The sequence below is a fragment of the Stegodyphus dumicola genome, chromosome 9 (genome assembly GCF_044657685.1).
Source record: "Stegodyphus dumicola isolate Sdum_Otavi_A_Nest chromosome 9, ASM4465768v1".
Lineage (NCBI taxonomy): Eukaryota > Metazoa > Arthropoda > Arachnida > Araneae > Eresidae > Stegodyphus > Stegodyphus dumicola.
The window spans coordinates 104,623,716-104,641,323 of NC_140776.1; the positions used below are offsets into that span (position 1 = coordinate 104,623,716).

Here is a 17,608-nt window from a genome sequence, read left to right on the forward strand (position 1 = left end):
TTATTATGAGCAGCTACTATTTTTTGGATCGAAAAGTAAAATAACCAAATTAAAATAGAACTAAGCAACTACAGCAAATTAAAATTTTATCTTGCATATTAAAAAGAAGGGTATATTTTCCTACATTACTACTCACCATCAGCAATGCAGTGGAGCATGTCATCAGCCATTACCAATCCATCAGGACAAGCACATGTGAACTTTGCTGAACCTTCTGTAACTTTAGGAGATGGTAAACACAGGTGAGAACAACCACCATTATTAGGCATGCAATGGTTTGGTCCTTTAAAAGAACAGTAAAGACACTTTCATTTTTCTTTACAATCAATTATGCTATTAATTATCATTATATTAGCTATCAAGGAATTGTTGAAAGGGGGGAATTTTATGCCAATTTAAAAATAAATATATAAAAATACTCTCTGTCTGTACCTTTTGGTTGTTTATAACTGTGATATACTCTTAGACCCATTGGTGAGGAAACGCCATTCACAACACTCTGAACGTTCTGACCAGAGAATTTTTCGGCTTTGTAAATGCTCTCCGACTCCCAGTCTGTCCAGTACAGCCAATCCTTTGAAAGAAAATCCTCCTTTTAAAAAACTACCTAACAGTTCACAGTTTAAGATATAAGTATAGGCAATTTAATTACTGAAAAAAAGTGATCATTCACATATCCACCAAAAATTGCCAATCAATTCACTAGTTATCTTTATGGCTTGTAAGTAGTAGTTATATATAATGATAAAAAGAAGTATTTTATACAAAATAAGAAATTTTATGAGGGAAGAAAAACAAAAATTCAGTATAATTCTGCAATAATATTCTGGCACACTCTTCTATTGTAAACCACCAAAACGGTGATAAAATGCTGAATGTATCTAGCTTTTTATTTATCTCGAATGCTGCACCATTAAACCAACTCATCAGCACAAGACTGGTATCCAAGAGATAAGTTAAATTTGAAAATTATCCTGGTACAAGTGTAATTTGTTTTGTGCTTGTATTGCAGGCATGCATTTCCTTGAATTAAAAGTCATCTGTTCTCTCTGTCACTGGATAAAACAAAATTGCAATGAATTTTGAATGCATATTAAAATTTTTGGATTCTTTTTGTTGAAGCTGTGGTTGAAGAAAAAGGCTCTCTTTCTTGTGTCAGTGAATAAACCAATATTACAACAAATATTGATGAGTATTTAATTTTAGGATTCTTTTTGATGATGTGGTTAAAAAACACAAAATGAGCACTAATTTGAATTTCAGTTTATTTCATTTTGTTTCTGTGTGTTTTGATTCCTATTTTGTTGAATATGCATGGCACTGGAAATATAAACAGAAAATGGAAGGCGTTTTCCCCATGTTCTTGATATGTATCAAAATTAAATGCAAGTCATAATCTGCTGCTAATCAAGAAAAAAATGTAATGCAAGTTTTAATTTATATTTGCTTCATTCTTACTCTTTAAATCTGATTGACCGACTGCTTTTCTGTGGAATTCATAGTATATTTCCATTTCAAAAATGGCTTTTCCCTTTGGCATATTAAGTTGAGAAAAAAATTTTAATCTCACTAAAAGGTACCCTGGTTCTGGGGGGGGGGGGGGAACTCTATCATCAATATGTTCACTTTTACATGCAGTGCATATTATTTAATTACGGCCACTAAATATTTTGGAAACAGACTTTTTCCCTTGCTCTCTTGGATTTCTGCTATATAAATTTAGGTCCGGATAGGATGTCATGCAGTTCCTCAGTGCTCCTTGTTTCACCAACTGAACAAATTTGAAAGTTATTTAGCATGTTGTATGTAGATATTACTTTTTAGGTCTGCATAATTATACTTGCAGTTCACATTCCAGTGTTCACATCCAGCTTTTTTGTTGTTCATAGTTGCTGCATTCCAAGAAGTTAGTGAATATTTGTAGGGAGGAAGTTAATGAGAAATTACCTAGTTTTTTTTATTTTAAAATACTAGATGAAAAAAAGATAAAGATTTTGACTAACAATTATGACACCTAAATGACTTGCATGTACTGCCAAGTAGTCTGAGACACTATGACAATAAGCATGGCACCCCAGTTTTATAGTTTGACAATGGCACTCCATTCGGCGATTTTTTTTTTTTTTTTTTAATATGAAATCCTTTCCCGCCTCAGCATCATGAAATCCTTTTTAACCAGGCAAGAACCCGTAGATTAGTTAAGACTGCCAACCGAAAATATTTTTTTGGTACATTCTGATTATCCACACTTCCAGATTTAATATTTAATACAATTGTTGCATTTCTAGCATATTTTTACTACATGCGCAAGAAATAAACTCATGCATGCATACAGTGGTGTAGCTAGGGTGGGCCAAGGGGGAACATCCATCCCCAGGTGCAGCATTCAGGGGGTGCCAAACTGATGATACACATTTCAGAATGAAATGCTTTCCATTCTTGGAACACAGAAAGGGGCGCAAAATCTTTAGGTGTCCCTGGGTGCTGAAAACCTTAGCTATGCCTCTGCATGCATAAGTCTGAGTGCATGCAGATTTACACACTTTATAATTGACCCTTATTTCACTAAACATTACATACCCCAGTAAAAATGTAAATATAGACAGACCATGTAAATGTTTTCTCCTTAAAATTTGTTCCATATAAAAATTTTTTTTCTTTTTTTTTTTTTTTTTTTTTCCATTTATGAACATACCAATACCTATGAAATGAAAAATGGCACAAGCATTTTTTGCCAATTAACGAAATTGTCCATTTTTCGGTAAGAGTGTAGATAGTCATAATGTATGATTTATTTTATGCAAGTGATTTATTTTATGCAAAAATATCCAGTGACATTGATAGCTGTCTGACTGCAGCACACCAAAATGTTGTATGATCAAATAAATTTCAGATTATTAAGGCAGAACAAGACGCAAATTTGAAATCCATACCTCAAATACATCCAAAGAAAATGGATGTTTGACATCTCGGACAGATGACAATATCACACGTTGGTTAGAGCCATCATAATTCGCACTGCACAGAACATGAAATTTAGCATCTGCCCAGAACAGTTTTTGGGAAGTCAAGTCTATAAAAATGGAGAGGGGAAAATTAGAACTTTCGAAAAAAACTGGGAGAAAAAATAAATAAATTCTGTAAAGAACTTTGACATGTATTAAATATTTTGAAATGATTACAGAAAGTGTTTTTTTTTTTTTTTTTTTTTTTTTTTTTTTTTTTTTTAAGGGGGAGTAGAAAATGAAACATCAGACACAAACACACATAATTGAGACAAAAATCAAAATAACATTACAAAAGGATCATAAAAAGTGGATAGAAATTAAATAATCAAAAATAGAAACAAATTACAGATATAATAGAAAAAAATTGAAAACTAAGCAAGTGAAATTATTTCAAAATAATTAAGCTCCATAATGATTATCTTGTTTAATTTCTGTAATCAAAAACCACCAAAATGAAAGGGAGAGAGATTTAAAAGACAATAGAAGGAGCTAAAAATGCTTATTTTAATGTTGTTTTTCTAAATAAATGCAATTTTAATACATTATCTTCATTTTAATAGCACTGCAATGTTGTAATATTAAAAAAAAAAAAAAAAAAAGCATGAAACTTGCAAAACTCTGAAACAAAAGTTTGGTAGATAAATTGATCTTGAAATCCTGATATGATGCTATACTTAAGTATGCACACACAAAAAAAGGGGGGAAGAGAAATAATAAAATGCTTCCTTACCAACAGTCAAACCATTAGGCCAGCGAATATCTTTTGAAATAATGGTACTCCTATGAGTACCATCCATGCCAGCCCGTTCAATTTTAGATGGTTCTCCCCAGTCAGCCCAAAACATCCACCTGAAAAGAAACCGTTTCATAAGAATGTAAAAAATAATAGTACTTAAGTACTGTAATAAGCACTTTTTCTTGACTCTTACTGTAAGAAGTTAATTCATTCCACCATATATGTTCTCATGCCATAAAGCAGCTAGTAAACACAGCTATCAGTGGTTTAAACATTGCCATGATTAATTTTTTACATCCTCTGCACAAAAAACCTAATAGCCTATATACTGGCACACAAACTAAAAAACGTAATGAATGATAACTCTGGATTTGGTTTACAAGAACTTTTGTACCAGATTAATTTCTTTTTAAGTGGGAGAGAATATAAGGTATTGTTACATTTCCTTACACATGCCCTTACTGGAAGATCCATGGTTCAGAATCCCACCAAGGACATGTATACTTTTTTATGCTTCCTGCTCCAACATTTTAGTAAGTCTCTAAGTAACAATACATTAAACATTTATTAACAGGGTTTCTATTAATTAAGACAGCTCTCATTTTAAAGAAATCATTAGGAAAAGTAGCATTAGAAAGAGAACTATTATGACAACAAATATTTGAGAAATCCCTTACCAGATGGCTGCATTAACCAATAATAATTTTTGTATCCCAAAATTAGGTTGGTAATAGCAGATGTTGATCTATAAATAACATTTAAAATTGATGTATAAAAGGATTATTTAAAACTGATGTACATTTAAATTGTTGATCTATAAATAAAATGTATAAAAGGGCTGGGAAATTGAGATTAATTTTTAAATAACTGCAGATAATTTTTAAGATTTAATTTATAATTTTTTTTAAATTTTAATACATTTTACCTTTCAATAGATATGCAATTCATTCAGTGTCTAAACTTACCTAACTGTGAGTTTACCCATGTGACAAAAAATGTTGCATGTTGAGTATGGCTGCTTGAATTTAGTACTGAATGGTGCTCTATATGGTCGACTGAATGCATAATAAAGTATATCAGGTTGTAACGAAAGTTTCCCGCCAATGTAAATATCATCTGACAAACAGTTCGCATTGGCATGTTTAATCATTATTTTGTTAAATGATTTTTGGCATTTGAAAGAAAGAGACTTGCTTTAGAACACTGTGTTGTGAAATTTGTAAAAATGTTTCATTATCAGTAAGTACAATGTATCTGAAATGGAACTATCATGCTACCAGATTAGAACCATCATTTACTTCAAGTTCTGTTGCAAAAAGTCAGCTACAGAGTGTCACCAAATTATGTGTATAACTTTAGGTACTAATGTTGCATCATATGAAACTGTGACGGTTTGGTACCAAAAGTTCAAAAACAAGGATTATGACATTCAAAAAGTAGAGAGTCTGGCTGGCGTACTGATATTGATGAGGCCCGCCTGAGAGAACTTGAGAAAAAAAGATCAGTATGCAACCACTGGAGAGCTTGTTAAGGAGTTAGATATTAGTGCCATGTCCATTAGTCGCACTATGGATTGGATAAACTTGATGTACAATTTCAGTCGCTGGGAATTGCATGAGCTGACTCAAGCAGATAAAGACAGAAGTTGTTCGAGCCTGCATTAATCTGCTCAAATATCAAGACCTTTTATTTTTAATCATTTGACTTAAAATAATTGATTGATTGACAAATAAATCGTTTGACTCCTAAATTAATATCAAGACCTTTTTAAGAATGTTTTTTGGTAGAAAACTTTTGTCACAACCACATAGCTGATGAATCTGTAATAAAGTACCTATTAAAAATTATGCTTACTTACATTTGGTGACTTTGGATGTACAATTAACATGTTGAAAGAAACGTTGTAGTGACAAGTTCTGTTACCATCAAAATTCCACCATTTTGGACTCATTAGCCCAAAATGAGGTTTTACCAAGTAGGAGACCAGTTCTAGATTTGCAAATTTAAGGCAGAAGACACAAAATTCAATTACTTAGTCACCTAGTTGGAACCTCAATTCATAGAAAATACATGGACTATTATTAAAGGCAGTTCTAAACAAAAATACACAGAAGGAAAGGAAAGCCTTTTGAATACTTTCAAGGAGAGTGTGAACAAGCGAATAAATCATTTAATTACTGGACTGGAGTTAGGTAATATGACGCCCAGCCAGTTGTTAAAAAAGATGCGTTCACTTAGATCAAATGATGTATCTGACAAAGTGCTTGGTCCCCTATGGTTGGATAAAATGAAAAAAAAAAATTATGAAATTACTCTAAGATTCCCAGAATTGTTTGCTATCCACGCTAAGCCAGCTGGCATGAATGAATTAATCACAAAATTTTTTTCACTTGAAATACAAACAGAAAGTATGCAGTGTGAGCAGCTAGGCTACAGTCATTTTCAGGAAAAGAAGACAGAATAAATCTCGTAAGAGATATGATCCCAAAGGCAAGTTGCATTTTTATAATTTTCATTTTGGTAAAAAGTGTTTCCCTGAGAAATGTGGCTAACCCCATATTTGGAGCAATTCAGAAAATCAATCTCAGCAGTAGATATGGCGATACATCCTACTGCACAGGAATCTAATAACTGCAAATTTTTCTACTTGTAAAAAAAGAAGTTTCCAGTTCCTCATTGATAGTAGTGTGCATGTGTCAATCGTACCCCTTTCTAAAACTGAATTTAACTATTGTGACTTCAAATTATATGCAGCAAATGATACTGAGATACCCATTTATGGTATAAAAATGCTTTCATTAGATCTAGGCCTCCGCTGCCCATTTCAATGGTCATTTTCTGTGGCTAGCGTTTTCAAAGGGATACTTGGAGCTAATTTCTTAAATAAATTTTAATTGTTTATTGACATCTCTAATAAAAAAATTAATTGATGGTACAACCAACCTCTCAATGAATAGGTAAGTTACAGTCGTTCAAAATGATAATTTAAGTACTGTCTGCAAGTTATCAAAATATTTTAAACTGTTGTACAAACATCCCAATTTAACAAAACCTACTTTGTTGAGTAAAGCTGCAAAACACAATGTTAAACATTACATCATTACTACATGCAAAACTATGTACTCAAGAGCTAAACAAGATAACAAAGCAAAGCAAGATTTTCATTTCATGCTGTATAACATCATTCGGTCATCCAAATCTCAATGGGCTAGCTCCCTCCATTTGGTTAGTAAGAAAGATGGTATATCGAAGACTACAGACGTCTCAACACACAGACTATTCATGATCAGTATCCCAATAACAGAAATGAAGATTTCCCTTATATTTTAGAAGATGAAACTATATTTTCTAAAACTGACCTAGTGAAGGCATATTACCAGATACTTACTGCAGATGATGATACACCTTAGAAACACTGCTACAGCAATAAATTTCGGTCTCGTCAAATTTAATGTGACAAGTTTTGGATACAGTAAAGCTCAGTTTACCTTTCAATGCTTCATTACAGAGATATTTTATGGATTAGATTTTGTATTTCTGTACCTTGATGATGTCTTAATCACCTTTTCATCGAAGAATGAGACCAAGTTGCACCTAAAATTAGTTTTCGGCCGATTGCATCATTACTAATGAATACTGATCACTTTTCAAAAACCACATTCACTTTAAACAACACTACAGACTGAAATTCCAACACAAGTCCATTGTGCACCACATTGTCGATCATCATATTTGCATATTTCCAGCACTAACATATGCACGGAAGTGCAATTTTGTGTTCAATTGTATTTAATTATATAAATAATTATAACAATGGTAATTGGTTGAACACTAACTTAGGAAGCATATTTTTCCTCATTATCCTTTGATTCTGATGACCAGTGTATAAAATAAAATAGCAAATAGAAAGAAATCCTTTTAAGAAGAAGAAAAGAAAGTCCTAAAAATTCCATACAGAATTATTTTGAAGATCACAATCAATACTTTCTTTAAAAAAAAATGCAGAAAATAACATACACACAAGCAAAATAATAATAATGATAATCATTGCAGTTTTGTTGGAATTTGATACAAATTTGTTAAACTGTTTAAAGACCGCTAACATTTGTAATGAAAGTCAAAGTGTCTGCCTTCAAGAAAAGATACTTTTACACTGATAACAATTCAAGAACGAAAGAAAAGCTTTCATTTATAAAAAAAAAAAAAAAACATTTTTTAAAAAATATGATTAAATTTATAACTAAGAAGAGTAACATAACACTGAAAGATTTAAAGCAAAATTAAATACCAAAAGCCATTCCCCTCCTCCCAAAAAAAGAGGGTGGAGTTAACTTTAAATTTCAGTAAGACATAATAAGGTTAGCTATTTTTTCATAACATAAAAAGGTTGCCTTTTCCTTCAAAGTTTAATATTCTTCTAAAATTACAAACGAAAGAGGAGAGCTAAATTTAAGATAAATTAAATGCCGAAATAACAGGAGATATGGATGGAGTAAGAGAGATGGCATAAAGAAACAAAAGTCAAAAAGTTTATCAGGAAGAATGGCAACTCTGATTTTTAAAAAAAACAGAAGATTAAATTTAGAGAAAACTAAGTTGCCTGAAAGATTTTATTTTTCAAAACCCGCTACATAAAATATTATAAAATTGCTAAACAAAGTTTTATAAAAAGACACAGTAAATACATTTAATTGGAAATCACAGCACATGTTTAAAAGTAGACCAACATGAAGCATAACTTACCCTTCCAAAGGACTGACAACTATGGCTCTAGGTTCGTCGAGATGTGTGCCAAACAGCACCTTTCTCATTTTCCCATCTAAATTAGCAACACTAAGAGTATTCTTTCCTGTATCAGTCCAGTAAATATTCCCGTGAATCCAGTCAACAGCAAGGCCATCTGGAGTTATGATTTTATCAGTTATAATCTCAGTGACTGGAGATCCCGTTTCTATTGGGGCACTATAAATCAAAAATTTATTTATAGAAGAAAACTGTAATAGATATTTAAATACTACCATAAACACTCTGGTGCATTTTGGCAATTTTTTATAGAAGAAAAGGAATGATAAGTAATAATTGCCAAAAACCGTTTGCTACAGATATACCATAACTGCTAGCCTTGAAGTATAAATGAGCAAGAGCTTCCAAGAGGTTTTTGTGCTGTGTGAAAACATTAAGGAAGTACTTCAAATTGACTTAAATTCACTTTATAATGCATGAACCTGGACGCCTATTCTATGATCACTGGATCTGTCTACAACTTGAGCGAACAATATTGACTCAAAAGAACCGGTATGGACAGCCATCACAACTTATCGGAGAAAGCCATTCTGTGGTCCTCAGTTGGAGGGCGGGTGGGTCCATTTAACTTTACTGGAAGGGGACAAGGCTTCAAGGAGCTTTAGACCAATCGCAGTACAGACGAGTGACGAAATTTATAGCGCGCGCTGGCTGAAGTTCTAAGAATATTCTCCCATTATTTCACTAACTCACACGCTGCATTTGTAGTTCGAAAAAAAAATTGCACAAAACAGTATTATGATCAACACGCAGTAGAATATGCTGCTGTGTTATGTGAAAGAAAATCTCGTTTTTTAATGGGAAAGTTAACGCAGGAATTTAGAGGTAAGAAATAAAGAGTGATATGGGATACCATGAAAGCAATGGTAAATAGATAAGAGTAAATGAATTAAGCTTACTTCAAATCCTTTTAAAAATAAACAATTTTAATTATTTAAATTTATAATATGATTAATTTGCATTACAATCTAATAGCAAAGTTTTTTTTTTTTTTTTTTTTTTCTTTTTTTTCCCATGTTTACATTAAAACTGTTATCCCGCAATTTATTTTACAGTTACTATTCGAAAAATATTTCTTTAAATAAGAAATTAGAAAGAAAATATTTCTTTCTTAATATTTCTTCCCTTTTTCTTTTTCTATGAAAATTATTTCTTTCAGGAAAAGAAATAAAATTCATTCGCTATTACAGTATGGCCGATTGCTGCTGCATTCAATTATCACACACGCATCAAAATGCTTTATTTTAAATAATTTATTCTATAATTAACATGAAAGAAAATATTTTTTCAATATAAAACATATAACCAAAATTAAACTAATCTTTCCTGTATGTGTGATTAATTCGTTTTGCAATTTTTGTCACACAATTACTAATACCTTTTTTTCAATATTACATTGCTGTTATTTTAATTTTGTATATAAGAACTGCTCAGTTTAAATATTCTTCCTTCTCAAAAGATTTTGTTCTGTGAAAATAATTAAAAGATAGTAATATTTTCACAATGGAAGTACTAAAGTAAAAATAATCAGTGTAGGTCTCCTGCAGTTCAAGTCCTTATCAAACCAGCGTTTCGACACATTTTAAATAGAAAACTAATAATAATCAATATCTCTTTCACAATATAAAAATGAGAATGCTATGAACAGTATTTTTATTTTTATTTATTTATTTTTTTTAAGTTTGCAAAGGAACAATGATTTTTTAATACTATAATAGGTTACAAAAGTACTATTCCATGAACAAACCCTCAGTCTTATAGCATTGTTACTTTATAGCATAATACAATAATAATACAGTATAATTCTGCTAACAAGCCCACCAGCCGCCGAGCGGTAGAGTCGCTGAACGCAGGTAGTTTGGTCCGAGATTCGAATCCCGCTAACGAGCTGGACGGCGTTTTCGTGGCTTTTCCCATGTGTAACGTGTATACGAGCCAGTTTCCCTTAGAAAGTCCTCACTTAGAAACCAGTTTTAAAACATATTAAAATTACACACACACACACACACACACACAAAAAAAAAAAAAAAATCTGAAAGCTTTCAGATTTTATATTACTCCCAAAGGGCCATTTTTTTTAACGTTTTGCGTGTTACCTTTATTTATTAAATATCATGTTTTCGCACTTAAACCATAAAATTCAATTCAACAGCAATATCATATAATTTTAAAAAAGCATATTTTTAGAATTTCCGATACATAGTCTCGCGCGCTAGAGATGAAAGTGTTTTTTGCCATTGCTCGCTTTGAAATCGTTGGGTTTCTTAATCAAAAACTCATAAATGCTTTACAAAATATGATATATGAAATGGATAGTAATACAAATTCCCAGTTCCAAATTTGGGCCTCCAGATGCCTATATTAGGATGGAGGATTAAGTTATTCAGAATTTCATGGCTCTAGGTACCGTTGTTTTATCACAGTGCGAGAAACATTCATACATTCTGCAGATTCCTCATTATTTAATTTCTTTAAATATAACAGAGTGCGATAATACTTGGTGGCAACGATTTGAAAAGTGAAACGCCATTTATCGTGAAACGCCACAAAATGGCAAAACGAAATTAATAGCCCCTCTGGGCTAAAACTTATTTTTAAAAGTATCACACTAGTAGTAGTACAACTACTGAAAAAAATATTATAAATCTATTTTATAGTTTTATAATTATTATTATTTATTATTTTTTTTTATATTTTTTTTATTTTAGTGTGAATTTCGCGTAATAATGAACGACATTTTTTGTGTTCACAGTATTATTCGTAAGGTATTCAACTGTTAGATTTTAAAGTAAACGTAATTCTTGCTGTACATAAATCGAGTAGAAGCTTATCGGATGTCTATATTTGTATTAAATGAAGAAGGTTTATGTGCTTGATAAACTTATTATCTTCTACATTTTTAAAGCGTACAATTACAATTTATATCTATAATTTCAGGAATAGTATAACCTTTCTTTCAGTAGAAATTGCGTTCTTGTTTTCTGAATGTGGCTCCAAATACTCTCTCAGTTCATCCCAAATTAAAATAACTATAAATTTTGGCAATCTGAAACACGCAATGAAAACATCTTTTGGCAGAGCAAAAGCATCAACATATTTTCTATAAATTCGCCATCGATTCAGAGATCTACGACGGTATTCTTCGTTTAAATATGAAAAACATCAGCGGCGAAAACACATACAAAGCCATTGTCTACTTAGTACGTCAACTGGACAACCCTGATTGACGACGCGGCAACACTTTTTCACGCGCTTTCGACAACTTCCGTACTCAGAGAATATAGGATGTTGGGCAGACCTGTTTTTTACTAGCAGCGACATCTGGCGGCCCACAACTTGCTGTCGACTCTCGTAGCGTAGAATAACCGTCCTGGTTTGAGCTCTGGTGACACTACTGGCATCTGGCAATCTTTAACAACTCGGCCTCTGCTGGAGCTAAACATTTTTTGAATCTAAGTTCTACAAATGTCTGCAATGTATTGAGACAATTCAGATAAAATAAAATTTAATAAAACAAATTATGCTGGAAATCATGTGTGGAGAGATGAAATTTGAGCACTAATAAATTTCTTTGAGCACTAATAAATTTCATTTATTGATGGAAAACATTTTTTTTTTTTTTTTTTTTGGTTAATGACTGAAAATTAAAAACTGGGAGATTTGTTGATCTACCAGGCGACTGGGAAATATGTAAAAGTGAAAGAGTTGGCAGCTATGACATACATATTTTACATTTATTCAAGTTACAATCCCAAACATCAACAAATAAACTTATTTATAAGCAGGATTTGATTTTACTTTTGGTGGAAAATTCATAATGATTACTGTCGTGAATATTGTGAGTTTAAGAGAAAATAATGAGCGGTTTGTTAAAATTTAGATCAGATGAAAGATCTTTTAATATATAGCATTTTAATACTATTTAACACAGTGTAATAAGTTCATTTTACAGTATGCAACATCCTCAAAAATGATCGTTACAACGCAGTTCGATCATCCATCTTTAGAACAACAATCTCTCTTGTTGCCATTCCGTAATAGAGAAACTTACCTCTCATGGAGTTCGATAGTGGCGCGACATTCTCCCCACCTTGAGTTTGGGGATACAAACTCAAAACAGTAATATAATGATAATACATACATACAATTTTGAAATAACAATAATGTACATAATAATAATAGAAATATTTCAAAATATTAGAATGCAAATTGAAATCAATAATTTAGAGTTCAAACACAGAAAGTTCAAAAGTTTGTTTAGAAGTTTATAAATCCAGTCTTTTAACTGGTTTTATTTTTCGTCCTGAGCGAGACACGCGAACAGTTTCATTAGAGTCAGTATTAAGCTCAGGATTTTCAGCTACCACTTCCAGAACCTTCTGAGGTTCCGATACGACTTGCTCGTAATTTGGGGTCAATTCCAAAGGGTACAGTCATTGGATTGGTCTTAATATGTTTCCCTTTTCAGTTCACAGTTTCACAAGTCTGATGATTCCATCTTTTCCTGGAAAGATTCCAGTACTCTCCCTAGCAGCCAATGGAGCCTTTTTTTATCATCTGTACCAATTAACACTATGTCATCTACATTTATTTTATCTTCTCTTTTGTTAACTGAAGAACGAAGGAAACCCAGATACTCCCTTTTAAACCTTTGTTTTAGATTTTCACGAACCTTTTGAATATGTCTCCATCTCAAAACAATTAGTTCCATCTCAAACAATTCTCATTAGTCTTTTCAATTTGATCCAAATCAGGAACATCATTTAATGGAATGTCCTGAAGAAACATTAAGGGGGTCAAGGTCTTCAGATCTTGTTCCTCGGATATGTAAGTTAACGGTCTGCTGTTCATGATAGATTCGCATTCATAGACGAGAGTCTGAAATTCCTCGTAAGACAAACAGGAACGTCCAAGATTTTTTCTCAAAAGATCTTCAAAATCCCAATCAAGCGTTCCCAGAAGCCTCCCCACCATGGAGAGGAGGGTGGGTTAAACTTCCAACGAATTTCGTTGACTCTAAATTCACTTTCAATTGTAGTCCAATCTAATTGTTTCAGAGCATTATTTAGTCCTGTAAAATTAGTACCATTGTCTAAATACATCACAGAAATTCGTCCTCTTCTAGCTATAAGCCTATGCATAGCTTGGATGAAGTCGTTGGTACTCAGTGAAGGTATTAGCTCAAGATGGACAGCTCTAAATACGGCGCAAGTAAAAAGTACTATCCACACCTTTTGTTTAGATTTAGTCAACAGAGGTCTAGCTATATCTACACCTGATGCCTGAAAAACTGCTGCTACTTCTGTTCGGTCTTTTGGAAGAGGCGGAAAAGGTACCTCAAGATGTTTTACCTTTTGCCTTTTACATGTTAAGCATTCTTTGATAACACTCCGGACAGTTCTTTTCCCTTTCACTATCCAAAATCTTTCCCGTAAAACAGTAAGTAGAGTTAATGTCCCAGCATGCTTGTTAGCAATATGTTCTTGGGCTATAAATCTTCTCACTGCCAGGTGTTTCGATGGTAGAATTATTGGAGAAATAAAATCTTTTGATTCTTCCTCATTTATCAATCTGGACTTCAATCGTAAAATTCCTTCTTCATCTTCAAATATTAGAAGACCTTTCAAATTTTTTCGTGTTTCTTCATTGGAGTAACATTCCTTTTGTATTACACGGAAAATAGTCCTTTGTGCATTTAACAATTCTTCATTTTGAAATTCCTTACGTTTTCTTAAGTCCTTGGCCTTTGGTTGAAAACGCAGTATCCAAGCCATAACCCTAATCATCTTTGAAAATCTAGAGAATCTTCTGGCTAACTGTAATGGAATTGACTCTGTGTTACTAGCAGAGATGACTGACTTTCGTTTCTCTATCTCTACTTCTTTTTCGTTAATATTTACAGCTGACTTTGGCCACTGCTCCTTCGGATTCTTCAACCAGGCTGGCCCTTGCCACCACTTGCGTTTCTGAAGTTGCCTAGGTCCACAACCTCTTGACAAAATGTCTGCTGGATTTTGGTCAGTTGAAATATGGAACCAATCTTCCGAAATTGTCAATTTTCTAATTTCACTTATTCTGTTTGTAACGAATACCGACCACTGTTCTCGACGAGTTATCCACACAAGAACTGTGGAAGAATCTGTCCAAAAGTAAGTCTTGATGTTGGGAAGTTTTAGAGCTTGCTTCACAGAACTAAACAGCCTAGCACCTATGGTAGCAGACATTAGTTCAAGTCATGGTATAGTAATAGTATTTGTTGGAGTTATTCGTGATTTGGCTTGAAGTAATTGAACAGTCACTGAACCCATACTGGATTAACTTCTTAAGAAAATGCATGCCGCATAAGCTGTCTTGCTGGCATCGACAAAAGTACGGATACTTAAATTGGATCCCTTCATCACACCTAACCATCTTGGAATTTTTATATTTTTGAGGTATTTCAGTTGTTTTCCCCATTTTAAAAAATTCTTCTTTATTTCATCATTCACTTCATCATCCTATGATTCTTTGCTCTTCCAAGCGGCCTGCAGCAAAATCTTAGGCTGAATCATAACAGGTGCAAGGAAACCTATGGGATCAAATACTCGACTAATTAGTGAAAGCATTTTCCTTTTAGTTACTTTTTCTCTTTCATCAAATTTCAAAAATTCGGTGTCTATTTCTAAGGTATCTAAATCTTTGTCCCAAACCAGTCCTAATACCGGTGATGTTTTACTTTCTGAAAATGCAGGAATGCCATAACTTTCCCATCCTCTGAGATCAAACATTCCTTCTTTCATTACATTAGTTGCAGATTCGATGAATATTTCTAGTTCGTCATTATTTTGTACACTAGTTACGCAATTATCGACATAAAAACTATCTTGTAATTTTTTAAGAAATTCTTCAGAATATTTTTCTTTCCACGTTTCTTTGGATAAATGATGGTCAATAACCGCCATCAGCAAAAATGGACTACAAGTAATGCCAAATACCACACGGGTGTGACGAAATGTCTTCACTCTACCATCATCACCATACCAAAGAAATCGTAAAAAATCTCGATCTCTTTCATTTAGAGATATCTGTAAAAAAGCTCTTCTGATGTCTGAAATCACACCAATTTCATGTAAGCGAAATCTTGCTAGAATAGACGGAATAGTTTCAATCAAATTAATTCCAGTCTCTAAGCAATCATTTAGAGATGGCTGATTAGAAAGCTTTGCCGAAGCATCAAAAACGGGTCTAATTTTCATGGAAGATAGTGAGGACGTATCCTTAATGACTGGACGATGTGGGAGGTAATGAACAACGGGTAAAGACATCTCCTTTTGGGGAACTTCTTCAATCACTCCTTCCTGCAGCCATTCATTAAAGACTTCATGATACCTTTCACGATATCCGATTTTTTCCAACTTCTTCGTAGTAGATTCGAATCTTTTCAAAGATAGGTCATAATTGTCAGGTAAGACTGCATGCTCAATCTTCTAAGGCATATCAACCTTGTATCTACCATTTTCTAATTGACGAACTGTTTCTTGGAAATGAACCATAATAGCTCTTCTTGACTCTTCTTTAGTTTTTTGTTCAACAGGATCTCGGATACCCAATAATTCTAAGTCCCACAACGATGAAATAGGCAGGTCTTCTTGAGATAACATAGAAACTATAGTCATATTTACATTGTGCTGATGTTCAGATTGAGGTACTTTACCCATCAAAGTCCAACCCAATTTTGTTTCTATAGCCACTAAACCTGTTCTTAGTTCTTCTCGTTTGCCAGTAAATAACTTCTCTGCAACGTCTGCCCCTAACAGTACTTCAATAGGGCCTGGATTCCCTTGGGTATCAGTTAAGCGTATTCCCTTATTTCCTAATTCGCGAATCCAAGAACCGTATCTTATGCTTGAAATATCATTACAAATAACATCATGGTCTACAGCATCTAATTTACACGAATATTTACCATCAAGGCTACTCAAATAAATCTTGTAACACTGATGTTTATAAATTTCAGTTTTCTTTCCACCAAATAAAGAGTGACTATTCCTCCCATTGCAAGTCAAAACCCATTTCTTCTGCAGTAGACTTTAAAACATAACATTTTGAGCTACCCGAATCAATTAATCTAACTTTACGCCTTTTATTCTTACCCTCTATGTTCACAACTAGGGTCTGAAGGAAAACTTCATTCGTAGCACGCGAATGCAAAGAATCGATTGTTTTCTCTTCTTTCTCATCATTTTCCTGGTTATGCATTTCACTAGACTTATTACATTCAAGACTACGACAAAAAAATTTCAAATGCCTTTTTGAACAAATCTGACACTTAACACTTGATCGACACTGGTTACTGAGGTGACCTTTAACCAAGCATATTCTGCATAAACCTTTCTTTTTTACTGCAGACATTTTTTCATCTAACGGAATATAAAACGCCTTTTTACAATTACGCGTTTCATGATCTTTTAAACAAAAGGAACAAGAAGGTATTGCTTCATGATTCATCAAATCCGACGCGGAAGGAATATTTTGGCTAGTTGCCAAGTGCTTACGATCAGACTTAGAAAAAATATCCCCTCTGCTTAATTTTATTTTTTCTTCTGACTGAACTTCGCTTTTCAGAAATTCAATTATTGCATCAAGACTCGAAATGTTTCGTTCAGATTCAGTAATTTTTCATTGTCTTTCAAACGATCGCAATACGTGAATAGGAATAGCACTTTCCACAAGAGGATATAAAATTGTTCCACACTGATCAGTCGTTACACCAAGACTGCTCAGGGCTCTAAATTGTGTTGAAAGTTTGTTATACAAACTACTCAAAGAATCCTGCTTCCTTTTTGCTGCGTTATCCAAAACAAGTTTTATTAACTCTCGAACATAAAAATCAATTAAAAGTTCTTTACGCCCATATCTCTCAGTAAGGCTTTCTATAGCCAAAGGATAATTTTCGTTCGTCACCGGAAAAGATTCCACAATATTTCTAGCTTCTGATTTAATTTTTGTTGACTGTATCAAATAATGGAATTTGTCTGCATTTGTTAAGTTATTATTTTCATGTATGTTTTTAAACTGATTC

General features: G+C 33.0%; 1 protein-coding gene across 2 annotated transcripts in view; it reads right to left on the reverse strand.

Moving 5' to 3' along the window:
- LOC118202491 (low-density lipoprotein receptor 2-like) overlaps window positions 1-17,608 on the reverse strand; it is a 149,385-nt gene that overhangs the window by 49,410 nt on the left and 82,367 nt on the right. For both annotated transcript variants that reach the window (XM_085823854.1, XM_085823855.1), the window contains exons 12-16: window positions 8,488-8,706; window positions 3,739-3,857; window positions 2,934-3,073; window positions 433-574; window positions 137-283 (exon numbers count right to left, since the gene is read on the reverse strand). In XM_085823854.1, coding sequence (XP_085679980.1) covers window positions 137-283; window positions 433-574; window positions 2,934-3,073; window positions 3,739-3,857; window positions 8,488-8,706 — 767 coding nt within the window. The remainder of the gene's footprint in view (window positions 1-136; window positions 284-432; window positions 575-2,933; window positions 3,074-3,738; window positions 3,858-8,487; window positions 8,707-17,608) is intronic.